At 42.7% G+C, this 27,419-nt stretch overlaps 1 protein-coding gene across 2 annotated transcripts in view; it reads right to left on the minus strand.

Moving 5' to 3' along the window:
- Nucleotides 1–9,263, minus strand: part of NDFIP2 (Nedd4 family interacting protein 2) — a 49,614-nt gene extending 40,351 nt beyond the window's left edge. The window contains exon 1 of one of the 2 annotated variants that reach the window (XM_054827810.1): nt 9,100–9,263. In XM_054827810.1, coding sequence (XP_054683785.1) covers nt 9,100–9,135 — 36 coding nt within the window. In that variant the 5' untranslated portion in view covers nt 9,136–9,263. The remainder of the gene's footprint in view (nt 1–9,099) is intronic. The other variant, XM_054827801.1, reaches the window with a different exon arrangement.
- Between the last annotated feature and the right edge of the window lie 18,156 nt (nt 9,264–27,419).

A 27,419-nucleotide genomic window follows, 5' to 3' on the forward strand; every position in this document is an offset into this window, starting at 1 on the left:
AGGATAAGGAAAAAGAAGAGCTTCCTCCTGAAGAACTATCACAGAAACTGATAGAAGGAGCGTACAATGTCACCTTAAGTCCCTGATTTGAAAGAAGTAGGGGAAAAAAAAGGACTGGAGTTTGTGTCTCCTATATCACAGGTAAGTGTCCTTGAAAATTCTGCAGGAAAACTCTTAAGAAAAACTTCAAATGTCTCAACTTTATTGACAATACAGAGGTTTTATTGCTCGTGTATTTGAATAAAGCTAGTCGAGCAGAACAGTTTCCTACTCAACAGAGTAGCCCAAAAGTAAATCATTAATTAAATAGAAGATAAATCAGAGGATATTATTAATCAATAAGAGCAAACACTCTGTGTTCGCATTAGCAGGTCAATCGTGTCTGACATTTTCAGCAAAACTCATTTTCTTAGTAACTGGAAATGGAGTACTCAAGCTCCTCAATTTAGAGATAACACAGACATTTCAACGGTTTAAAAAACCCACAGACATACACAACACCAGCTGAACACACTTTTTGTACATTGCACACAGAAGAACAGGCTCTACTGAAAAGATTCTCATTTAGATTTGTGGTCTTCTTTCTCTTCCATCCACTATGGGACACACATCTTTAATAAAGTTTAGTAGCAAAGACAAACGTAACTCATACAACAGGAATGAACGTTAAAGGGCTTTTCTTTGAAGAATGCATGTTTATGTCTCAACAGATAGTATCAAGTTTTTTCAACCCCTTAGAGCTAAAGAGCACTGACTAAGCATTTTAAAGCAAACCTGCAAAATATGTGGCCCAAAGGACAATGCTCTGGACCTCTCAGTTGCCAGACAGATGATGCGCACATCTGGAAGCAGGCACTTTCCAGCAGGTTGTTTAATTATAAGGCAGCTAAATAAAAACAAAAGAACAAAAAAAGCAGCACTCCAGCAAGCTCACCTCTTTGGAGTAGAAGATGACCAAATCAGTGCTACCTCTAAACCATAGGGAGTATTTAAAAAAGAAAAATAAAAAAATAAAATTTAAAGAGTAGCAGACATTAAGGTACATGAGGACAGAAGACGGGCCACACTATGCTTCATCATCAGCACTGCAGGGTTTTAGTGGCCTGCTCGTTCGTTTGAATTATGCACTCTCATTCTAGAATTTGGAACAGGTTTTTAAGAGTAAACGGCTTGTGCAAATCTTTTGCCTAATCATTTATTCTATGCATTTGATGCAAGTCTATTTTGTTACCACAACTTTGGAGTTTCAATTAAGAGTCTTAATGCTTCAGTACATTCCTTAAAAATATCTTAAGTACTGTTTCCCTTAAATTCCAAAATATGACAATTGATTCAAAGTACCATGATCAAAATGGACAATTGGCCTCACCCAGAACTCTTACCCCAATTGTCTCATGCTTTACCAAAGGCATCGCTCACTCCTCAAAGATGACAAGGGTTAACTACACTAACCATTAACAAAGCAATGCTTAAACATGAGCTTGTGCTACTTTAAAAAAAAAAAAAAAAACAACAAAAATCTTTATTTTCTGCAATAAGGACATAACTGATACTGTAAGCATCTTCTTGTCAATAACTTTTCCTCAAGGCTGTTCTACATAACCTTTTCAGATTAATCAGGGAAAAGCAAAAACACGTTCAATAACTCAAGCTATATATACAGCTTTACCAAGGACATGATTCTGAGCTCTCTTACAACAATAATCAGTCAACAGTAATAGGATTACTGTCAAAGGTAAAATTTTATTCAAAGCTAACATATTCACAAACATGGTTTGTCCATTTTAAGTCACCATGCAACAGCTAGAGACCAAGATTTTTATTCTATTTTTTACTGAAAAGCCATGTTTTACAAGAAGAAAGATGACAAATTTCTGCCAAGCACCTTGAACACTAACTCAAGAAAAATGGGATTACAATCAGAAATAAAGTAACATACAGGGTATTGACCAGATTTTGTTGTGTCTACACCACTCAAAGTCTGAAGGCTTGTTTTCTAAATCATTCTGTCCATTCCAAACACAGTTGGAGGAGGCACAGCCAGGGATGGGTTTGGGGGGTGACTCAATATCTAATGTTTTGGCTATAGACTGACTGAGAAGTAAATTAGACTATATCAGTTTTAGGCTAATCTTAGCCTCTGATAGTGGAAATGATGCTTAAGCGGAATAAGCAGTTAAATGTTAAAATGGAAATATATTTTCCACTTTCACTGTAAATCTCAAAACCGTAAGGCATCCACATCCTGACATGTGCTGTGAGCCTCAGCTGTGCAAGTCTGAAATGACTTCAGCACAAAACAGAAGAAGTTAGTCATTTTCATTAAAAACACAGCTGGCGAAGGGGGTGCCCGTTTTACTAAAACCGGCTAGCTGCAACAGTACTTGTTCAGGAAGTGGGAGACCTAAGCCTCAGGCAGCTCAAACCCACAGTCTTGGCTGTGCAATAGCTGCATTTCAGTCAAAGTTGGCAGTGCCTCTCCAACCTAACAAGCTGCCAAATTTTTTCATTCTTTTTTTTTTGCTCATAATCTCTTAGCATTACTTTCCTTCTCCGTTTGAAAATGGCTTGCCTAACGCGGGTGCACTGGTATACGTCCATTTGTTCATTCCCCTTTTCAAAGTAGCTGACGCACCTGAAGTCTAGGAGGTCTGAGGCTATGAAACTCAACACCACATTCAAATCTAGGACTGTAAACTGAGCACAGAGGTCTCACGAAGTTCGGTGTGATGACATTACCAGTTGCCACATCTTCCTTGTTTTGTCAACACTGTCACCGGGAAGAAAGTTTCAAAATAAGCCTAGAATTAGCCATTTGTCACAAGTACCTCATTTTCCCCATCTAGAAGACTGCTAGTAATGTTTTGTATTAACCTAGCGCTTGATTTCTGAGATTATCCTGATGTGGTTCTTACCACATTTTCCAGATACAAACAAGCTAAGAGAGTGCTTAGAGTACTTTTTTGTAAAGTAGCATAAAAAGAATATCTAGTCTGGTCACATCACAGCTGACTTCTGCTAAGAACCCTGCTATTTGAAGGCATTTTATTCCTGCTGCTGAACTTCCACCTTTTTTAATAGGATTAGAAGACTTGCTAGATGTGGCATGCACACACACCACAGTCTGAAGCTGTCTTTTTACATTATATGACTTAGTGTCACTGCATGTATCAGGTACATCTTTCTTTTGGCTTTGTGTGTCTTTTAAGAACCTTAAAATCCCACAGTTTCACACAATAGGCTCAGACACGCCAAGAGCTTGCCACCACCAGAAAGGACAGTCCTGTTCCTGCTATCTCTTGCACCACCCTCATGCAGACTCAACCAAAACCTCTGGAGAAAAACCAGAGCAGAACAACCCAAGTAAGTCTTGCTGGTTTTTACTACTCATTTTGTTCAGTATGATAAAACTGGTGCCCTATATAACTAAACCAATTTGTGCACAGGGTTGATAAATACCACTTTATGTCCCTCTGTGCCCACGCCAAAAAGAAAGGAAACTGCCCACATGCCACAACCTGTGCCCACATAAAGAACCAGAAAGCGATTGCAACCGCTGTTACTCCTGTTGTACTGGTGAGCCAGCATTTCTTCCTGTGAATCAGATGCAGAGCTGGATGTTTCATCTGTGACCCTCCAAAAGAGAGATCCAAAAAACAGACACCAATGGCAACACACAAAGTTAGACCACCTTGCTTTAAATTTACAAAGGGAAATAGCCAGAAAGGATTGTACCTGTCTGGTGCCTCATTACCTTGATTTGGAGGGAACACATAAAGAGATATGAGGTTTATTTCCTTGTTCATAGAAACACAAAAGTACTGAAAAACTTAACTAAAAAGTGAAAAAGTGTTAAATGTATTGCTTTTTAAGCATTAACTGCATCAGTACTGTATCTGCAAACATACCTCAACATTTCTAATTTTTCTTCTTCATTTGTGGCAGGATTCTTCATAAAAAAAGGGAAAAATGTTTATAAAAATACTAAAGCTACTCTTTCAAGAGAAGAACACTAAATTTAATAGACAAATCTGCCACAGGTAAAAACATTACAGAAATTAATCCAAAAGTTTAAATGTTTATTATTAAATTAAAAAAAAAAAAAAAATTAAGATGCAAGGACAGCCCATTCTTTGAAAGCGTCATTTACTTCATTTCAGAAGATTCTCATTTGCCTTTCTAAACTATTAAAGGTCTATGCTAGTTGTTTCACATGCAAAAAGTCAGCACACTGAAAAATTCTATCTTCAGTGATTAAGAGGCTCGTATCACTAAAAGTATCAGTGTAACTGCCTCAGGCAAGCAACAGCAAAGCTTATCACTTAATGCATCTCTACTCGATATTTTTCAGTACTATAAACATAGGCCCCTAAATGCAGTATTTTATCTTCCAGTTACGACATCACCACCAGATCTGTGGAAAGCAACAGAATTTCCCTAACATAAGCTCCCCCGATCTGTTCAGTAACACCAATTACATAAGAGCTGTCCAAAGACAATAAATACTACAGAAAATATGCTAGATATAAGCTAGGGATCTTATATCCAAGATGTAGAATAAACAATATTTGTGGTTTTATTTGCCAGTCAGTATTAGGCTCGGTCCCGTGAAAAGAAAGGAAGGAGGAAGATATTTTTCTTTGTGCACATTTCCTGTGTAGGTTGACTTTCATGTGTTTGAGACCTACAAAGACAACTTGACTTCAATTAAGGTGTTTAACCAGATAACATTGTGAGAGTAAAGAGTCAATGACAATGGAGTTAAGAGATACAGAAAATTAAGCCTTATTTGAGATAATTGTAAAACTATTCACAACACATAACATTATGCAGGCAAATGCATTGGAATAAAGTGTTTACAGTAGCAATTTTCATCTCTTAACCCTATTTCTAAAAAGCACACACAACTTACATTCATACGAGATTCACATACCTTTTAAAAATCACCATTTCTTTATCCCTACATAGTGCTGTACAACAGCAGGCTGCTGTCTCAGTGTCTTGCATCACACATCACTTACAAAACCCCATCGAACCAGGTGCTACAGTGGCACAGCAAGTTCAGTGACAGCTAAGCTGACATCCATGTGAACTGCTGCCTTTGGTTCCATCTGTCCCAGTTTGCTACCGTCCCATTTTACCACTTACCTATCTAGCTCTGACCACCTCGTAAGTCAAAGACTGGTGACTACCTGACCTCAGACTGACAACCCAAAGCTTTAATCAAGAAAGACTGGTGGAACAGTGAGTTGATTATAGCTCTTAAGCAGTTCAGCATGTAAGTCCTGCAGCCTTCAATGGAATTTCTGTGCCTAAATCACTCATATACACGTGAAGTCTTCCCTCATGACTCGGTTATCTGGAAAACCACATTTCACAGTAAGGGGGGGCGGGGGGGAGGGAGGGGGAGCAATCTCAAGCTTTAACACTTAGTTGCTCACCCAGTTCTACCCACTGCAGAAAACGGCTGCATTTCTTTTTCTTTGTTTCAGTATTGATTCACAAAGCATCGTTCAAATCACTTTTTCTTCAAACAAGCTGGACTAGGAAGAGACATTTCAGACAAGACAGTAATGCACAAATTAAGGTCAGATGACAAAGAGCTAGAAGGTAAAAAGAATCAGGAGAATGATCACTGAAGAATTTTTATTATAATTTTCCTACAGTTGATGTCTCAGTCCCCTTATCCAACAACAAGCAGAATAGGAGGAAAACGAAAGAAAAAATACAACAATAAGGAAACGACACAACTGAACTGACTATACCTGTAATGAACGTAAAATTTAAGACACATTTACCAACAGGATTGCAGCAAGCAAATGACTAAGGAAAAAAAAAAAGGAAGTAAAGCAAGACAACAAAGGTTGGCTAATTTACTTCTGATGTCATATTCCTGCAGGGAAGCATGACAAATTCTTGCCCATCAATTAGTTGTCTTTTTGCCCTATGAAGAGAGGACATAAAAGAAGGAGCAGAAAGCAATACAAATCACACATGCCCGCGGCAGATAGTTACGTAATGCTGATGTACTGCCTCCTCTTTGCTCACTACGCTTACTTTGCTGCAAATTCAAGTACCAGCTTTTTAACAGTTGCCTGGTTTGAACGTTTTTAAACTGCTTTTTAAATAAAACGCAGATGCACAAGAAAGAATAAGATGCAGAATGAAGCTTTAGCGCTATTTCTGACAGGGATTAAAAAAACAAGAGAAGCTGAGGGTTAGCTTTATGATCAGACATTTTCTGTTTCATAAGAACTCATAAAATTGGCTTCTTGTGCTCAAGCTCAAAACTAAATTGCCTGCCATTCTTGAAGTCTTTTAGTTTAACTTACTTGAAGAAACCACAAATAAAAAGAGGCAGCAGTCAGATAGCTCCTTCAACTTCACTGAAGTGCTACTGTCACTGCCAGGAACAGAAATGACAGTCAGTAATTCTTCCGATAACATATGCCTATAATTCTTTCTATTTAGAAGAGAACTTGCCCTGAACAGAGCAAAACAGATCAGTTAGAAGTAAAGGCAGAATGGGTACAATAAAAAAAAAAAAAAAAGTGTTTCCTATTATTCATGAAAGAAGAAAAAAAATACACAGTGAGCATAACAGAACTGGTCAGATTTCATAAGCTTAGCACTAGGGAGCGGGACATTCACAAAACTAATGCGGTATCAGCCATGTTAAGTCGTATTTCTCTTCTATATTTTGTCCTTAAAAATTAGGACACAAACATAAAATCTGCAATAATCTATTGCTTACTACCTATCATAGCTTTTACATAAGCAAATACATCATAACACTTAAGATCACATGCTTGAATAATCAGGTGCTAATTAAGTGTATCTGCAATTGCCTTGTTCCTTCCATTCTCTGACCCAACACAGTAGATAAATAACAATGCAAAAATCTCAATGTCTAGAGGTCTGATATAACAGAGAGAAGATAACATGCTCTTTCCTATGGGACAGTAATCAGTAATTTTAAACTCTGGAGGACATCAGAGCTTAAGATAGCACTTTCACTGTGACTTACAACAAATTCAATGGAACTTAACGTGCTGTAATTGCTAAGGCTTCAGAGAACACTTCTGTAACAAAATTCAGTGACACGAACTGACCACAAAGTTTAATATACACAGGGAACTGACCAGGCCAACTCCTGCTGTCAAATATTAAAATTAGCCCTTTTGGAAGGCCGCACGAAAGAACGTTTACCCAAAGTTGAACACCAGCACCATTGCTAGAAGTTCCTAATCAAACGTAACAAAAATATTAGACAGGCAAATTATTTCTTCATTCCACCTTATCATGTTTTTTTTCTACTCCTTTGAGTAATGGAATTAAAGTTTCCCTTATATTTATCTGAAGTTTAAAAGCCTATACTTTTAAGGCCTTTTAAAACATACCCAGGCTACTTCAGGCCTCAGGGAAGCTAGCGTTTGCAGGCTCTTAACAAAACCCTCTCCCAGCATTTTTGTCCTCCCTTGCAAAGAAGAAGGAATGACTTTAGGACTTCTGCTGATTCCAAGTTATGATAGCGTGGTGCAGGAAAAGAAGCGTGCTGGAAAGCACTGACCCATAAAGCACTTGGCGACCCACAAGCATCCTAAAGGCATACGTCACTCCTGAGAAATCTCTACATGTGTATGTTCGTCAGCTATATGACAATCGTCCAAGAGCACACAGAAATCTCCCACGCTGAAGACTATCAAAATACATATTCCAAACTTATTACAAGGGCTCCCCTATTACTTTGTTTTAGATCATAATCTAGGACCAATCTGAATGTAAGTATCAGCATCCAGTTCTACACACGCACAAAAGTAAATGTGATTACTTCTGTGGACATTGTTTTCACTGCTCAAACAGTAAAACACAAACAGTACGATAAGTAATTCAGGATTTAGCTAAAATACTGTAGTAGAAATTTGAATTACAAAGATTTCAGACTTCTATATACAAACTTACATACACAGCAAAGCCATGGAGTACAAGGAACTGCAGGATAAAATTAAAACTTTTGACTGCACCTAAGTAATTTTTGCAACCAATCATCAGAAAAGCTTATATATTTTGAGTATAACTGACATTAAGCTAATGACTGCAAGATTAATATAACTGACATCAAACTGATGCCTGCAAGAAACAAGCAGTACGAGCACTTCGGGCAGGAGGAAGATTTTTGCATCCTAAATGACTATTTCTGTAGTGAAGTTTAGGAACATTTTAGGACAATTAAATCGGACTCAATGAACTGAAAAGTGCTGAAGACTGAGCTTTACTAAGTGAGGGTGCTCATGTGTGTTTGTGCGTGTGCACACACACACGCACAGAGGTTTACTGAAGGTCAGTCTTCGGCATTTTACAGTCCCCTGCATCTAATCTTCAGTAAGCCAGCGTACACGCGCGTGTGTGTGTGTACACGCACACTGGCTTAAGGATACCACGCATACACGCATTACCCTCTATCCTCGTGCCAGACGGCTACGAACTATTAAGAATAAGAAGGTTTTAGAGCAGAAACGCCGCTCCCCTCCCAGACACGTACTAACCAGAGGTAACTAACCCTACCCCTTCCCTAATTCCACAGCGAGGCAGGCGTGAACCGCTGTCCTGCTTCGACTCCGCTCTCCGGAGAGACCCGCCACCCCCTCACCGGCTGGGGACGCACTCGGGAAAACCCACCGCCCCCACACCGGGACCAACCGCCGAGGGGGAGCCGGAGGGAGGGGAAGGAGGACGGTTTCCCGTGCAGGGAAGCGCGGCCGAGGCCGGCCAGCTGCCCCCTCAGAGGCCGGGCGCTAAGGCTGCCGGGGTGGGAGGAGGGGGGGGAGCAGGTCCCGCCGGGGCCGCGCTGCCCGGGCAAGGCCCGGCTGTCAAGAGTCCCGCCGCCGGGGCAGGGGAGGGGACGGGGCCGCGCTCGGGCCCGTATCGGCGCTGGAGAAGCGCCAGGGGGTCCCTGCCGAAGCCCCGCGCGTGGCAGCCGAGAACCGAGGGGTAGAGGGGGAAGGGCGCCCCGGCCGCCGCCCCCTCCCCCGCCGCGCCGTCCCGACCGGAGGAGGCGGGGAGAGGCGAGCGGGGCCGACTTGGGGTCGCTGCACTCACCACTCGGTAGCGGCTGGCGGGCTGGTGGTGATCCATCCTAGCCGCCCGCGGACACGCACAAGCGCGGCCGCAACTACTCCGACCTGCCCCGCGTCCCTCGGCCCTTCCCCCGCCCGCTCGACCGGAGCCGCCGCCGCCGCCGCCGCCCCGGCCCTCCCCCGCTGCGCCCGCCCCCCCCGGCAACCCGGGGAGTGGAGCCGGCCCAGGCACCGCCCTACACCCCGCGCACCGCCCCCGCCAGGGGCGGTGCCGGCAGAGCCACGCCGCACGCACGGCGGTGGGGCGGGGCGTGGTGCGGGGAGTCACTGCCCCCTCTCCGTGACACACCGCGACGCGCGTGCTCCTGCAGCCCAGCACCCCGAGGGTGCCGGGCGCGCATGCGCGCAGCTGCTGCTGGGAGGGCCGCAAGGGCGGGGGCCGTGTTGTTCCCGGGCCCGGGGGGCTGCGGCCTCCGTGGCTGCTCCGCCTGGGCAGGGCTGCGTCGCCTTGCTGCTCCGCCTGCCGCCCCGCTGTCGCTCCTCTCCTTGTCTTTCACTCGGGGCTGCGGAGCCCACGGTCCAGCCTGCGATCTCCTGTCCACGGGCTTTGCCATCTGTGCCGCTGCCGAAGGCGCCACTCACTAGGCCGAGGGCTGTTAGAGGCCCTGGCCGTGCTGGCGGCCACCCCCGGTCATAGAATCAAAGAATCGTAGAATGGTTTGGGTTGGAAGGGACCTCAAAGATCATCTAGTTCCAGCCCCCCTACCACGGGCAGGGACACCCTCCACTAGACCAGGTTACACAAAGCCCCACCCAACCTGGTCTTAAACACTTCCAGGGAGGGGGCATCCACAACCTCTCTGGGCAATCTGTTCAAATACCTCACCACCCTCACAGTAAAGAATTTCTTTCTCACATCTCATCTAAATCGACCCTCCTTCAGCTTAAACCCATTACCCCTTGTCCTGTCACTACACTCCCTGATAAACAGTCCCTCCCCATCTTTCCTGTAGGTCTCTTCAGAAACTGGTAAGCCGCAATTAGATCTCCCCTGAGCCTTCTCTTCTCCAGGCTGAACAACCCCAACTCTCTCAGCCTGTCCTCACAGGAGAGGTGCTCCAGCCCTCTGATCAGCTTCGTGGCCCTCCTCTGGACTCTCTCCAACAGCTCCATGTCTCTCCTGTACTGGGGCCCCCAGAGCTGGACGCAGTACTCCAGGTGGGGTCTCACAAGAGCAGAGTAGAGGGGCAGGATCACCTCCCTCGACCTGCTGGTCACACCTCTTTTGATGCAGCCCAGGACACGGCTTTCTGGGCTGCAAGCACACGTTGCTGGGTCATGTTGAGCTTTTCATCAACCAACACCCCCAAGTCCTTCTCTTCAGGGCTGCTCTCAATCCATTCTCTGCCCAGCCTGTATTTGTCCTTCACATTGCACTGATCCATGTGCAAGACCTTGCACTTGGCCTTGTTGAACTTCATGCGGTTCGCACAGGTCCACCTCTCCAGCCTGTCGTGGTCCTCTGGATGGCATCCCTTCCCTCCAGTGTGTCGACCACACCACACAGCTTGGTGTCGTCAGCAAACTTGCTGAGGGTGCACTCGATCCCACTGTCCATGTCACCGACAAAGATGTTAAACAGTGCCGGTCCCAATACCGACCCCTGAGGAATACCACTCGTCACCGTTCTCCACTTGGACATTGAGCCGTTGACCACAACTCTTTGAGTGCGACCATCCAGCCAATTCCTTATCCACCGCGTGGTCCATCCATCGAATCGATGTCTCTCCAATTTAGAGACCAGGATGTCGTGCGGGACAGTGTCAAATGCCTTGCACAAGTCCAGGTAGATGACGTCAGTTGCCCTTCCCTTATCCACGGATGCTCTAACCCCATCATAGAAGGCCACCAAGTTTGTCAGGCACGATTTGCCCTTAGCGAAGCCGTGTTGGCTGTCACCAGTCACCTCCTTGTTTTCCATGTGCCTGACCATAGTCTCCAGGACGGTCTGCTCCATCATCTTGCCAGGCACAGAGGTGAGATTGACCGGCCTGTAGTTCCCTGGGTCTTCCTTTTTCCCCTTCTTAAAAATGGGGATTACGTTCCCCCTCTTCCAGTCGGCGGGAACTTCATCAGACTGCCAGGACTTCTCAAATATGATGGAGAGTGGCCTGGCCACTTCATCCACCAGTTCCCTCAAGACCCACAGATGCATCTCATCAGGTCCCATGGACTTGTGCACCTTCAGGTTCCTTAGATATTCTCAAACCTGATCTTCTCCTACAGTGGGCGGTTCTGCATTCTCCCAGTCCCTGCTTCTGTGACCTGGGCAGTGTGGCAGTGAAGACTGAGGCAAAGAAGTCGTTGAGTACCTCAGCCTTCTCCATATCCTGGGTAACCAGGTCGCCCGTTTCATTCTGGAGGGGACCCGCATTTTCCCTCATCCTCCTTTTATCACTGACATACCTATAGAAGCTTTTCTTGTTGTCCTTTACCTCCCTGGCCAGACTAATTTCTATCAGGGCTTTGGCTTTCCTAACCTGATCCCTGGCTGCTCAGACAGTTTCTCTGTATTCCTCCCAGGCTACCTGCCCTTGCTTCCACCCTCTGTAGGCTTCGTGGGTGGCTGTGCATGTGCAGTGCCCAGCTCATGGCCAGATGTCTGCATCTCAGCCCTTTCCCCGCTCGTTTCTCTGCAGTACTATTATGTGAAGCTGTTCTGTCCCAAAACCATACCTTGCTTAGCTACTTATCTCCATGGGGCGAGAAGATGTAGGCTATGGCACTGAAGAAATACTTCAGACCTGGAGAATGATCTTGAATAGGCATCTCCCTGTAACAATGTTGAGTCACGAGCATGTTTGCCTTTGGTTCCTTTGAAAATTCCAGACAAAGCACCATTCTCTGGCAAGAAAATGTTACTTTCTCCTCCTCTCTTACTCCTAAAACTATAAATGTTTATGTGTTTATACATTTTTGACCTCCTAGGGTAAAAAACAGTGAAAAACACCGTCACCCGTAGTGGCATATCAGATGAGGATGACTCATTCCTGGCTTCCCAAACTGTCAGAGATGTAGCTGTGGTACGAAGCCATTTCAAAATTGCTGTAGCTACAGCTCCTAGCTGCAGTGGAGAGGAGCATCTGTACGTGAGGCAGAGTATAACTGGTCTGGAAGGTAAATGCTCTCACGAAAGCAGCTTCTTGCTGTTACTGATGGCTTGCACGCAGAGCTTTGTCCTGCAGCCCAGATCATCGCCTTTATCTAGGCTGCTTGCTTGTGCGGGGGCTGACCAGCGCAGGCGAGTGAGGACTTGAGGGAGTGAAGTCCCAGTTTGTGTGCGTAGGACGGCAAAGAAGTGGAGAGCGAGCTCAGAGTTTTGTTTCTAGATGGGGGTGGGAGGGAGTAAAGATACACAGGATTACATGGGAGGAGGGGGTGGAAGCGTGAGGTTTTCTGCGTGCGCCCAGGGCTTTGCTTGCAGCCCGTATCTGGCTAATGCAGCGTTCACTAAAGCTACCCAAACAAAACAAGTTTGGTAAGTGCGGGCCTGATCTATTCATTGCATTTGTTATGTTTCTTGTACAAGAACTCTGTTGCACGTCAAAAGCCCTAACAGTTAAGAAACAAAGTTGGCAAGGAAATATAGGTTAGAAATTGATTAATGTTATTAGTTTCCTAACAGGAGTTCCTCCTTTTTCCTCTTTACCTCTATACATAATGACAGTTTCTCTTTAATTATTCTGTCTTAAAAGGAACAGTTATTAGTAAAGGTCACGTTGAGTTTAAGAATAGTCTGTACAGAGTACTGCACTGTGCTTCTGTTACCAAATTGAAGGAAAAGCTCTTGATTATATTACCAGATTTCATGGGAAATGGAATTTGGATTGTTCATGTAACAGGTTTAACTTCTAGTGTCTTAAATATTTTTAGAAAAAAATTTCCCCAAAGTAAACTGTTTCTGCAGTGTTGCATGGGACATCTCAGCCCAGGAAGATGTTTCCTGAAAAGTGTATAAAACAGAAATGGAGTGTTGATCTGAAATTTTGAAAATGTCGCCTGACTTCCACACTTTTTTTAAGTGTGGGGGTTTTTTGTATCTCAGCTCCATGGAATACACTGTCTTAGAAACTCCAACCTGGGCACTAGTTAGTAGCTGCCAAATAGCATTTTAGTCTTTAAATGTTAGAATACAATTGAGTAAGCATTTATTAAAATGTAACTTCCAGTTTTGAACTTGTGCAAATCACTTCTTTTAAGCAAAGAAAGGACAATAGGCAAGAAACAGAATGTCTTTAATAGGAAAATTAGAAAATATTCCATAGAAGCTTGGGAAAAGAGTCAGTAGAGGCAGGGGTAGAGTCAGCAGAGGTACTAAAGATGTGTGTGGGGAGGGAGTTTCATAATTAGAGACAAATTTTGGATGGGTGATACAACTTGTGAGATATACAGAGACCCAGCTTCTTCAGGAATATTATCAGTGTACCTATGGGACTTATCCTCAAAACAGATGATGTGACTAATTTAGGCTTTAAATATGTCTATCTTTGAGTTCTTACTCTTTCTGGAACTTTGTAACTATTTTTTAAAGCTATGTAACTGGATAGGAGGTGTGGTGGTTTCACCCTAGCTGCCAGCTGAACACCACGCAGCCTCTCACTCACTCCCCCCATTGGGATGGGGGAGAGAATTGGAAAAGTTAAAGTGAGAAAACTCGTGGGTTGAGATAAAGACAGTTTAACAGGTAAAGCAAAAGCCGCACGCACAAGCAAAGCAAAGCAAGGAATTCATTCCCCACTTCCCATGGGCAGGCAGGTGTTCAGCCATCTCCAGGAAAGCAGGGCTCCGTCACGTGTAACGGTTACTTGGGAAGACAAACGCCATCACTCCAAATGCCGCTGCCGCCCCCCCCCATCCTCTTCCCCATCCTCTTCCGCCAAGCTCCTTATAAACTGAGCATGACATCATAGGGTATGGAATATCCCTTTGGTCAGTTGGGGTCACCTGTCCTGTCTGTGTCTCCTCCCAACTCCTTGTGCACCCCCAGCCATCCCGCTGGCAGGGCAGTGTGAGAAGCAGAAAAGGCCTTGGCTCTGTGTAAGCACTGCTCAACAATAGGTCCATGGAACAAAAACATCTCTATATTATCAATGCTGTTTCCAGCACAAATCCAAAACATAGCCCCATACTAGCTACTATGAAGAAAATCAACCCTCTCAGCTGAAACCAGGACAGGAGGCTATGTCATTGTGCTGGTAGAAGGCTAAAAAAGCAAGGTCATGCATTTCTGTCAGATCTTTGTATTTTCAAAATAACGTTATCTGTATATTTTAAATTAACTGACTGGTTCCAGAGGTTTTGACTATGCTGTAATATTAGTCTATAATACAAAGTAATCAGCAAGCACTAAGGCACCTTTAAATTGCAGAACCACAGAAGGGTTAAGGTTGGAAGGGACCTCTGGAGGTCATCTGGTCCAACCCCCTGCTCAAGCAGGGCCACCTAGAGCCAGCTGCCCAGGACCATGTCCAGATGGCTTTTGAATATCTCCAATGATGGAGACTCCAGAACCTCTCTGGGTAACCTGTGCCAGTGCTCTGTCAATCTCACAGTAAAAAAAAAAAAAAAAAAAAGTGTTTCCTGATGTTCACATGGAACCTCCTGCATTTCAGTTTGTACCCATTGTCTCTGGTCCTGTCACTGGGCACCACTGGAAAGAGCCTGGCTCTGTCCTCTTTGCGCCCTCCCTTCAGGTATTTATATACATTGATGACATCTGCCCCAAGCCTTCTCTTCTCCAGTCTTGGAGACTGCCCTCACAGGAGAGATGCTCCAGTCACTCCATCATCTTCATGGCCCTTTGTTGGACTCTTGCCAATATGTCCACATCTCTCTTGTACAAAATATATATTGAATGTGAGAAATGTGTATAGCACAACTGTTAGGACCTTTTTACTTAAGTGAACAAATCATGTTGAATAAACCACTTCAGTATTAGCTTTAAAATTTACTTTTTCAGTTTGACCTTCTTAAACCTTAAGGGTCTACAGTGACAGTAATGGTTATCACTCTTTTCTGGATCCTGCAGTAAATTGTTTATTGTAAAAGATCTGTATTTAAGGAAACATAAATAGTGCTCTAAATAGCATGTAAACAAAATATTGTCAAAATGACATTTAAAAGAAAGTATTGCTTCAGATTTGTTTTAGGAATGAAGAAACTTAATTGCTGTTAGTCGGCAAGTTTACAACAGTTTAAACTTTGCTCCACCATGAAAATGAGCCAAGAAAAGAATCTTCTTGGTAGTAATAACTGTTGCAAGCTCAGTTCTGTGAAAAGTTAACTTGAAGGATGTGATCGGAATTCAAACAAGTCTGAACTTAAGTGCAAAAAAGCAAGCACTACAAGACTGTTAGCAATTGTTAATTTGTTTTTCATTAATTATTCAATCAATGGCCAGCAAATAAGGAAGCACTATATTTAACTTTACACTTCTTGACCTGTATAAGCCTATTCAAATTTTTAAGGGTTTTGATAGAACTTAGAGAATAGGTAGATTTCAGAACTAGGTTAATTTTATCTTAATAAACATACATAAAACCAATATTGCATATTTATATTACTCTACAATTTTGTACTATTTTAAGTAAATATTATGCTTGCTATCCTATTTTGCTTGTTGTGCCACATCAAGAATTTAGAATAAAAGCTGTACATTTCTATTCAAAACTAAACAAAAATTGCAGGTTTTATAACATTATTTTGCATCTTAAGCAATGATCTTCAAACCTCTCATACAGATAATGTCAGTGAGAAATAAGTAGATTTTTCCAAATGTAAATCTAATTAAAATAATGCACATAATGTATTCATGGACTGACCTGAAACCAGGCTGTGAATTCACTGCCTGTATTTGTTTTCCTCAGTTTTCAAACTCTGTTGATAAACTATTTAGTTTTGATTCCAAGTTCTTGGTTATGTAAACTGCACAAATTTTCTGATCTCTATATGAGTTTAGATAGCTGCTTTAAGCAGGAAGTTGGCTTAAAGAAACAACTGGGACTGAATTTCTTAGAAAGAAACAGCAGGAGGTTGGCTTGGTTTTCTTCATCTTTTCTTCTCCTTTTTTAGGCAACACAGGCAGTGCCATCATTAATAGGAACACTGGGCTACTTTTGAGATTTTGCAGCTGAATACCGATTTTCAATTACGTTGTTGTCATCTTTGTTTACTGTGTATATACATGTGTATAGTCTTGTGAATCTGGTCCTTGGATATGTTCAAATACCATGCGGAACCAGCTTTAACTGTCATTACTGCAACACAGAGCTCAGGGTGGGAAACATGTCAAATATTTGCCTTGGTCTAGGATGGATTTTGCAGTCTGCACAGATCTCTATGCTGCCACAGCTATTTCCTGTTAGTCACAGAGGCAGTTTTAAACTAGTTCAGGTATATTCTGACAAACTTATGGAATCATAGAATCATTTTGGAAAAGACCTTTAAGATCATCAAGTCCAACCGTTAACCTAGCACTCCCAAGTCCACCACTAAACCATGTCCCTAAGCACCACATCTGCATTTTAAATACCTCCAGGGATGGTGACTCAACCACTTCTCTGGGCAGCCTGTGCCAATGATTGACAACCCTTTCAGTGAAGAAATTTTTCATGATATCTAATCTAAACCTCCCCTGGCACAACTTGAGGCCATTTCCTCTTGTCCTATCACTTGTTACTTGGGAGAAGAGACCAACACCCACCTGGCTACAACCTCCTGTCAGGTAGTTGTAGAGAGCGATAAGGTCTCCCCTCAGCCTCCTTTTCTCCAGGCTCAACAACCCCGGTTCCCTCTGCCACTGCTCCTCCTAAGACTTGTGCTCTAGACCCTTCACCAGCTTCGTTGCTCTTCTCTGGACAGACTCCAGCACCTCAATGTCCTTCTTGTAGTGAGGGACCCAAAACTGAACACAGGACTCATGGTACAGCCTCACCAGTGCTGAGTACAGGGGGACAATCACTTCCCTCGTCCTGCTGGCCACACTATTGCTGATACAAGCCAGGAAGCTGTTGGCCTTGGCCACCTGGGCATGCTGCTGGCTTCTATTCAGCCAGCTGTCGACCAACACCCCCAGGTCCTTTTCTGCCAGGCAGCTTTCCAGCCACTCTTCCCCAAGCCTGTAGCAGCGTTGCCTGGGGTTGTTGTGACCCAAGTGTAGGACCCGGCACTTGGCCTTGTTGAACCTCATACAATTGGCCTCAGCCCATTGATCCAGCCTGCCCAGGTCCCTCTGTAGAGCCTACCTACCTTAAGCAGATAACACTGCTGCCCAGCTTGGTGTCATCTGCAAGCTTACTGAGGGTGCACTCAATCCCCTCATCCAGATCATTGATAAAGATATTAAAGAGAACTGGCCCCAGTACCAAGCCCCAGGGAACACCACTTGTGACTGGCCACCAACTGGATTTCATTCCATTCACCACAGCTCTTTGGGCCAGGCCATCCAGCCAGGATTTTACCCAGTGAAAAGTATACCTGTCCAAGCCCTGAGCAGCCAGTTTCTCCAGGAGAATGCTGTGGGAAATGGCATCAAAGGCTTTACTAAAGTCCAGGTAGACAATATCCACAGCCTTTCCCTCATCCACTAAGCCGGTCATCTTGTTCTAGAAGGAGATCAGGTTGGTCAAGCAGGACCTGCCTTTCATGAAGCCATGCTGACTGGGCCTGATCACCTGGTTATCCTGTATGTGCCACATGATGGCAGTCAAGATGATCTGCTCCATAACCTTCTCCAGCACCAAGGTCAAACTGACAGGCCTGTAGTTCTGCATATCCTCCTTTTGGCTCTTCTTGTAGATGGGCATTACATTGGCCAACCTCCAGTCAAGTGGGACCTCCCCACTTAGCCAGGACTGCTGATAAATGAAGGCAAGTGGCTTGGTGAGCACTTCCACCAGCTCCCTTGGTACCCCTGGGTGGATCCCATCCAGCCCCATAGACTTGTGTGTGTCTAAGTGGTGCAGCAGGTCACTAACCATTTCCCCTTGGATTATGAGGGCTTCATTTTGCTCCCCGTCCCTGTCTTCCAGCTGAGGGGGCTGGATACCCAGAGAACAACTGGTCTTATTATTAAAGATTGAGGCAAAGAAGGCATTAAGTACCTCAGCCTTTTCCTCATCCTTTGTGACTATTTTTTTCCCCGCATCCCATAAAGGATGGAGATGCTCCTTAGTCGTCCTTTTGTTGTTAATATATTTATAAAAACATTTTTTTATACCTGTGCATAGCTGTACTTTGTCTAAGATCCCTATTTCTGTTGTCTCCGTTACAGCTTATGCTAATTACCTTTGCTGGCCACAAGCACGGTTAAAGCAGGAGACCATAGAAGTGAAGGACATTATCTACCAAACAGACATAGCTACACTTCAGACAAATTCAGGGAGCCAATGCTCACATTAGTAGCTGTACAGCTTCTTCAGTATAGCTTGGTGTGTTTGCAGGAAAAAAAAAATGTAGCGAGCTGCCGCTGCGAGCTGGTTGCTTAGCCAGTTTTGTGGAGTAAGTTATGAATCCAGAGGAAATGGTATCGAGGCCATAAATAAAGGCTGCGGCAGTGTGTGCTTGTCTCTGAGAGGGGATTCTTCTTAGAAAGTTGTATTTCCACATAATGTGACACAAACTGGATGGTGCTATGAAGAATGAATGCCAAGTTCTGCAGGAACAGAGGGAAGCTGAGTAAGTTACTGCTAGGTCAGTAAGTCTAATGTATTGGCATTTCTCCTAGCACTTATAACACAATATAAGAATCTATTTGAAAAAGCTATAAAGTGAAAATGATCTTTTCAGTATCAAGATGATGCTGATCATTCAAATTAGATGTGCTGTGACACACTGTCCTGCACAGCACTGATGATGGTTTTGTTCTAATAACTTTCAGTCTGTTCATCATTATGTGTTTCCCATATCTACAGCTCTTGAGCAGGCTTTACGCCCAAATTGATTTTCTTCTCTTCTAAAATAGAGCTCTGCAGAAATTATAAACCTCTTGGATTAGGAACTAGCCTTTTATTCTGTGTTTGTAATACAACTGCATTAAAAACCACACAGTGCTGCGCTGTTACAGTGGCTCCTTGTAATGCTAGCTTAGTCCCCTTTGAAGCTAAGTCTAATATAAACAAAAATAGAGCATTACCATGCCATTAACCACCATATCGTCAACCAAACCTAGCCAGCTGCAACGCTAACTCAGCCTAAATTCTAAGGCCCCGTGCCTCAAGTTTCCTGTTGAGTCAGCATTCTGTATCTTGCGAAGCCCTTCAAATGACTTTCAGAGGATTTCTGACATGCATAGTTTTTACCTATTAGCTAAACACATGAGCTTAGGTGGCAGTTAAAACTATCTGAATATGACTGCTTTCCTCAAAAGATAACTTGTTAAACATGGAGAAGAATATTCTTTTTCACCGGACTAGCATGGTAACAGTCAAATAACATGTATCCCTCTGTCAGAATACACTGTACTATTTCAGCTAAATAGAGGCAGTCGCCCAAATTTTATCCAGACACACCTCAGGAACTAGTAATATGCAAACACATAGTCACAACTGTAATTAAAATTGCTCAAGTCTTTTCCATACTCTTGTTTTCAAAAGCATGTAGCTTTCTGGAAAAAACGCCTAGTTTGCTGAACTTGAGCGGGAGTATCCATTAACATCTGAGCTGACCTAGAACTGCAGTGGATGAAAGTAAAGATGATTTTTGAGAATAGTCTTCAATGACAATTTCCACTGAAGGTGGTTTTTGTTCAGTTGTGCAGTGCATGTATATAGCTTCAGGCATGATATTTCAGCATTCATATCAGTTTAGAGGCAAAAAAGACAGTGCTGTGCTTGAGTGTCTTATATGCTGCTTGGAATGTACAGCAGTGCTTTAAACTCAGCAGTGCAGTAAGGGTTTGATCCTGCACATCATTATGTGAGTTCAGCTAAACAAAAGGAAGAACACATCTTGAAATATTTGTCAGCTGTGTTGCCCAGATTTATTCCACTACAGTGTGGTTCGCTTACCTAAATTTAGATGTTTCTGTTACAGATGTCTGCATCAGATCTAGATATCTGGATGTTTTTTATAGTGAGTGGAGAAAAAAGGGCACCTCCATGATGCAATTAATCTCATTCTAAGATAGATGTCTCTGGTCCTGTCACTGGGCACCACTGAAAAACATCTGTCTGCCTTTTCTTCATTCCCTCCTTCACCTATTTATACACGTGTGGGATCCCCCTCAGCCTTCTCTTCTCCATGCCGAACAATCCCAGCTCTCTCGGCCTTGAGGAGTCAACAAGGACAGGCGCTTTCCTGGACTTGATACTTACAAACAAGGAAGAACTGGTCAGGGATATGAAAGTTGGAGGCAGCCTTGGCTGCAGTGGCCGTGTGAGGATCCGGGAGGATCCTAAGAGGAGGAAGCAAGGCAAAAAGCAGGTCCACAAGCCTGCATTTCAGGAGAGCAGACTTCAACCTCTTCAGAGATCTGCTTGGAAGAATCCCATAGGATATGACCATGGAAAGAAGAGGGGTCCAAGAGAGCTGGTTGATAGTCAAAGATCACCTCCTCCAAGCTCAAGAAAGGTCCATCCCACCAAGCAGGAAATTAGAGGCAGCAGGAGTCCTGCCTGGGTGAGCAAGGAGGTCCTGAATGAATTCAGACATAAAAAAGCAGCACACAAGATGAGGAAGCTGGCAGGTGACCCATGGGGTGTGCAGTGTATCTTTAATAAGGGTGTGTTTTTCAGAAGAATAGGAGAAGGTACTTAATCTGAAGGTACTTAATCTCTGCTGGAGCTCTTTTTTTTTTTTTTTTTTTTTTTTAGGATATCTCATTGATTAGCCCTTTTCTCACTGGAAAGTTGAGGAAAAGGCCACTTAAGGGCTAATTTTGCTCATTACAGAATAAGGAGGAGAAGACGAAAGAGGGAAAGCATATTGAAGAGGTTAATTCCAGGCATAGCAGACAAGTCTCCTGTACTTCTGGAACTGTGTTCACATGCCAGCCATATTCTCTTGGAGGTGAAAACCACGTGAGCATCAACCACCATGCTAGTTCCACAATGTGGCCATAACAGGAAAAAAAAAAAACAAACAGATGCCTATCTCAGAAAGGAGAATGAGTGACTGAGGATCAGAACCATGGCATGTTCCATCCATAAGTCTATAACTTAATAATTACATTGAGTAAGAATTAAGTAAGTTTATTTCCTTGTCATTTGGAATACAGTGCAGTGAGAGCTTCCAGGAGTGCCGAACCATGTGCTGACAATACTGCTATTAAGCTGTTTGTGCTGACAAATATAATAAGAAGCAAGATAGTAGGAACTGAAAATGGGAACCTCTGTAAAATCTGCAGGCAATGTTAAATCTCAGAAAGAAGAGAAGGCACCAAACAGGAGGAGAGAGAGGTGAAAAAAGATTTGCAAGAACCTTTGCAAACTTAGGAACCAACAGACGTGAGAAACCATATTGCCTAAGATGCTGGCTGATACTTTTGAGTTTGACTGGAACAAAGAAATAGTCCTTTGCTCCCTGTACTTACGGATCTAAGATTGCTTTCTTAGGTCCTGTTTCCACTGACCATATGCCAACTCCATTTGAAGAACAGACTCAGACATGCATCATCTTAAATTTCCTAGCCTTTGATATATACCATAGCAAGTTTCAACAGAAACAAAGCCCAGAGTTGCAGGCTGAATGGGACCCATAGTGTTTTCCAGCAATTTTTTCTGACTTTTACAACTGGAGATAAAGATCTGGGTCTTGTGCAAGAATCCCAACAAAAGTGAATCTATGTGTAGCAGGTATAGTGACAAGTCAGCAAGTACTACAGGAATATGACTGCAACTCAGGTGTCAAAAAGCAACACAGATTGTTGATCAACTCAGCACGCAAATGTCCACTTGGAAGGACATGCTGGTCTCAGCTATTTCTACTCTAAAGCAAATGTCCCAGTCGTGAAGGAAGTGTGGTCTTTGTTGGGCTCATTCGGACATGAGAGTGATAGAAAAGCTGGTTCCAAAAGTGTAATGGACCAGTTGCTGACGTATGAGCTCTCAAAGAGGTAAAGCATGTGTAGATAAGACCATGGTATTTGCATTTCCAAACAATTTTGCCAAGCATGTGCTTTTCAGGACGACTTTTAAAAACATTATTTGATCTTAGCACTATCAGAAGTAGGTAAAGAAAATGTTAATAATTTACTCCCCTTGAAAATCAAGGAATGCATCACCAGGATTCAAAACACATTCAGGACACTATAAGTGGGACTGAGTTCTTCAAATGGAGGCAGCTGTTACACGGTGAGCTCAATAGCTCTCCAGACTCTTCAGCCTTACAGCCCAGTGCATACAGTGCTATCATTGCGAGTAGCAGGCTGCAGGCTCTGCATTAAGCTGACAACACAGTCATTAGGACAGGTCAAGATTCACCTGGACTTGTCTTGACCTGCCTGGAGGTTGGGTTTAGTTTGTTTAGCTCTAACAGCAGTTGTCTGATAACCAAGTGACTGCTACCTGATTTGTTTCAGCCTTGGTTTGAATGGTGTAAGGCTTATAGTAATATATGTTTTTATAAGTAGTAGATACAACATGTAGTTTTTCTTTCTCTAGTGATCTATGTATGACGCTAGAATAACAATGCAGTGTAGAGAAGTACAGGCGTAGGATGATAACTGGAGCCTTGAAAGTGCAGACACGGGATGATAACAGAGGGCCCTGGGTCATAAACAACTCATCAGTAGTCAGTTACTGGCTGCCAAAGGAATGCAACCTTGGAAGCTGGGTAAAACAATTTAGGGGTAATAAAAAGAGCAAACAACAGGTATCTGATACATGTAAAACATACCGTACATAGTACATAGTAGATTTGGATGTAATATGGAATTGCAAACCAATGAATAAGGAGCAAGTGGACTGCGTTAGCAAGTACATAGTAATGACACTAAGCAGACCCAAGAGTAAGGAGGAAGAAACCATCAATACCAACATCGTATTTCCAGAAAAGAGAAGGAAGAACCGCCCCCACACATCATACCTCTTCCATGGATGGCTCGCCATGACACCCTCCCCCTAGACAGAAGCCATCAACCTTAGGACGTGATCTCTGTGTCACCAGTGACAGTGGAAGGGTAAGAATAATACCAGAGAAAGGGAAAATTACTATAAAGTTTGGATATCTTATTTTTCACTGTATCATTACTGGGATGAGCCATAATGTTTGGATAATTTGAATTATAATTGTTAGTACCATTGTACCCAGACTAATAACAATCCTTTGATTAGGCTGTCAAGGCTTTAATTAGACTACCAGTCAATTCCCAGTTCTGCATAAAACTTGTGTGACCCACATAAACTGCACAAGCTGTAGTGCACCAGATTGGCAGGGGTGACCTAAGCTGTAATTTAAATGCAACAAATTAGTAACAAGTTTGTGGAGAGTGTGGGCACCTTAGATTCTTAAAATTTAGTGCAACTATCGGCTCTATTGACTTGATTTCCACTGACTGTGATGGAAGCTTGGGCAGCTAGCTCATGTGTAGGCATCTAGCTATACTCTGTGTGCCTTCAAAAAGCTGCCAAATGTGTGTTTAGATGTTCTTATTGCATAACTGAAAAGATCCCAGATAAGCATAAGAAGGATTTGCTTTTCTCCTACCAAGGGATTAGCAGTGGATTCATGGATGCTAAATACAACAGAATCACAGAATCGTGTAGGTTGGAAGGGAGATGCGGAGATCAGCTAGTCCAACTCTCTGCTTCTAGCAGGCCCAGTTAGATCAGGTTACTCAGGCCTTGCCCAGTCAAATTTTGGATATAATCATAGAATCATAGAATGGTTTGGGTTGGAAGGGACCTCAAAGATCATCTAGTTCCACCCCCCCGACATGGGCAGGGACACCCTCCACTAGGTTGCCCAAAGCCCCATCCAACCTGGCTGTATCTCTAAGGATGGAGGATCTGTTTCAACTGGAGTCCACATTTGCTTCATTCTCTCTGTTGGCTGTAAGAAGGGCTTCTCTGCTAACTTTAGACAAGGCTTAATGGAGCGTTGAGGAACTCAGTGTATAATCATGCTAGCACTGTCGAATGTGTCATGTGTTGTTGATCGGTGTCAGAGAGAAGATGCTGGTCTAAATGTCTGTGGGTTTTTTGGTCTGACTCAGTACAGTTATACTGCTTTTATACAACCTCAATTTTCTTTCTCCTTCAGCAGTTTTTTGAGATACAGTCATAACTCCAAGCAAGATGTAGGAAAGCTCCCCTCATATAAACTCCTCATATATTTTTTAGAAGAAGAAGCCAATGGACACAAAAAATCTGGAATCCTACCAAGGCATGAATATTTATAGCACCAGATGTTTGAATGAACTAGAAAACCCTTAACTCCATCTGAACCAGATGCCTACAAGAACAGAGCTGAGAGGAAAAAAGACAGCTTTTCAGTCTTTTTTTCTGAATCAGAAAAAAAGGTACTGCTTAAATAGGAGAGAGATATTTTTGTAATGAGAGTCTAGGGATATGTCACAGAATTAGCGTCTACTAATTCTGAGAAGGCTACTTATCACCAGGGTAGAGATAACTGATACAAAGTTCAGATTTAGCAAAGGAAAAAGCAGTATGGATCTTTGCTGTAACTTGTTACTCTGCTGTTTCTAAATATTACACCTGACATTTATTACTGCAAAATATAGTGATTCATATGTGAGAGAGAATAATAGTGAATCAGTCAGTACTCAGGAAACCAGTGCTGGTATCCTCTTTTAGGATAAAAAGGCTGATACCACACGCTCTTATACTACTTTTGTCCAAATCTAGCTGGCAAATTAATATATCCAATAGGTCAAGCTGCTAATTCATTTCACTATTAGTACTGTTGCCACTAAAGGCGAGTAATTATATTTAGTGCCTGTGTTTGTAAACACCATTAGAATTGGTTTCTGTGATCATCTTCTCAAAGCCGCACTCTAAGAGGTCTTAAATCTGAAAGACTTAGATTAAATACCTATATTAGAAGGAGAAAGAAAAAAAAAAAACAACTTTCTATGCAAAACCAAATGATTAGGGCAATAATGTCAGTGGGTCAGAGTCTATCGATGGCCCCAATACTAAGTGACTGGCTTAGTTCCCAACAGCATGAATAGGAAAAAACCCCACTAAGTGGTGACTAGACTTCTTTCATTCTTCGTGTCTTCAGTACAGAAGTCTGGCAATATTCAGGAGACAAACACAATCCCAACAGACATTGCTAACTAGAATATGTGCACTATGTGCACCACAGCTGGAATATTCACAGGCAAGTGCTCAAAGTTGGGTCTTCAGAACAATAAACCACTGTATGTTTACTTTGTATTGAATGTCATGCAGAGTTCAAGATTTGGAATACCTGCCTCCAAATCTGTGATTGATTATGTCCACGATAACCAAGAAAAGATGCAGAACCACAACTGCTCTCTGCTGTTTTCACAAAACGAAGCAAGCAAAAGTGAGTGTAACGATTGCTTGTATTTTTTGAGTAATCCCTCCACAACTCCTATCTCTTGTAGAATGTAAAATCTGCTACAACTCTCTCCTGTTTCTGTTTCAAAGTGCAAGGTGTAATCTAATTTTCTCTCATAGTAGCACACAGACAATGATACAAACTGTCCAGTTTCCCTTTATAAGAGCAAACTAGAAGAGGCATCTGATGTGCAGCACCTCAGCACCAGGTATTTCATCAAGGAGTGGTAATGGATACAAAAAGACAGAAGTTTTTTTGGATTTTATGAAAGCACATAAAGTTAGTTTTGTAAGGCCGTAGGAGGATCTTATAAATGTCAGTCTTGATTTTTGGACAGCTAATCACACATATACATAGTTGACAGCAATGTCAGTTTAAGGTTATTTCTGAGTTGCAGGTAAATGTGGTGGAAATGCTGTTGCTGTGAACCTTGCTAGAGAAAATTCATAAAGGCTCAGGAATGAACTCTTCCTGAAGGACCATTTCCTTCCCGTAAATTTCTATGAAACAAAAGCAAATTTCCTGCAAAAGCTCTCATTCACCTCAACGGGAGCAGAATTGGGTACTTAAAAAGGAAAGAGGATAAAAACAAGGTTACTTAGCAGCTAACCGTAAGCAATGTTTTTCCTGGCTACTACAGAAGAGCTACTACATTGTCTGGCATTCCTCTGAAGCAATGTCCTTGTATGCACAGAGGCTGGATGAATGCTCTTGCATCACCTTTTATCAGAGGGAGGCACAAATGCTAAAGATCTTGTGCCAAAGTACACATTAGTATTTGATTTTTTAAAAAATACCATTGTGTCCAAAGCTAAAGAACAAATATAATTTTATATTTTCCTATATCTTGGTACAGTAACATGTTGCCACTTCAGCAAAGTATGAATAATTCATTCACTGAATCACTATCATTTATTTTTAAATGAGCCTAGAATAATATGAGTGCCTTTTGCAACAACAGTTAGTACCACAATAGTAGAACTTCCTAAGGTTAAAATAAGCAAGGCTAAAATAAACATCTTTGAACTGTAAGGGCCAGATACTTTGCATGTCCCTAACTGTTTTGATATGCCCAAAGGCATGAAGCAACTATAAAAACAGGATTTGTAAATCCTTCTGAAATAAATTCTCAGGTGTCATCAAGCTGCTATGTTGCTCCAAAACTTTTTTTTTTTTAAATATTTTCTGGAATAGAGTAGGTATCCCATGAAACAGAATACAGACCACTGGAATTTAAAAAAACAGCCATAAGACACTAATAACTTATGACAGTTATTAGACTTGCCCCAGTTCATGGGAAAGTAAGGCTGGATTACTGCAATTATTTCCTTTCGTTGTCTCCCTTCACATTATAGTTGTACTACACAACTTACCAAATCAACTGGAAATGCTAGATAAAAAAAAACAAAAAACAAAAACCCCACACTTTTTCCATCTTTTGAGACTCTAAGTGAGGGTCATCTGAAATGCCCTGGGATACTCAAAGCATCCTAATGGGGCTGGCAGAACCTAGGGGATACCTCAGCTTTTTGGGGTGTCAGATGGCATCTATCTGAGAACCCAAGGGCCTTTGAAATGGCGATGGAAAGTTGAGGCAACTGAACCAACCTTTTGTGTCTTTTCTGTCTAATTCTCTTCCTTCTCCCCACCCAGCTCAGGAAGCCCACAAGGCAGCCTGTTACAAAATGAAGAAAGAGGTCACAGTAGCAATTCATTTTTTAATTGATAAAATTGTCTTTCTGAGATACTTTTTTTTTTTAAGTTGTCAAAGATTAAAAATGGACAGAATGCCTTAAA

The sequence above is a fragment of the Grus americana genome, chromosome 1 (genome assembly GCF_028858705.1).
Source record: "Grus americana isolate bGruAme1 chromosome 1, bGruAme1.mat, whole genome shotgun sequence".
Taxonomy (NCBI): Eukaryota; Metazoa; Chordata; class Aves; order Gruiformes; family Gruidae; genus Grus; species Grus americana.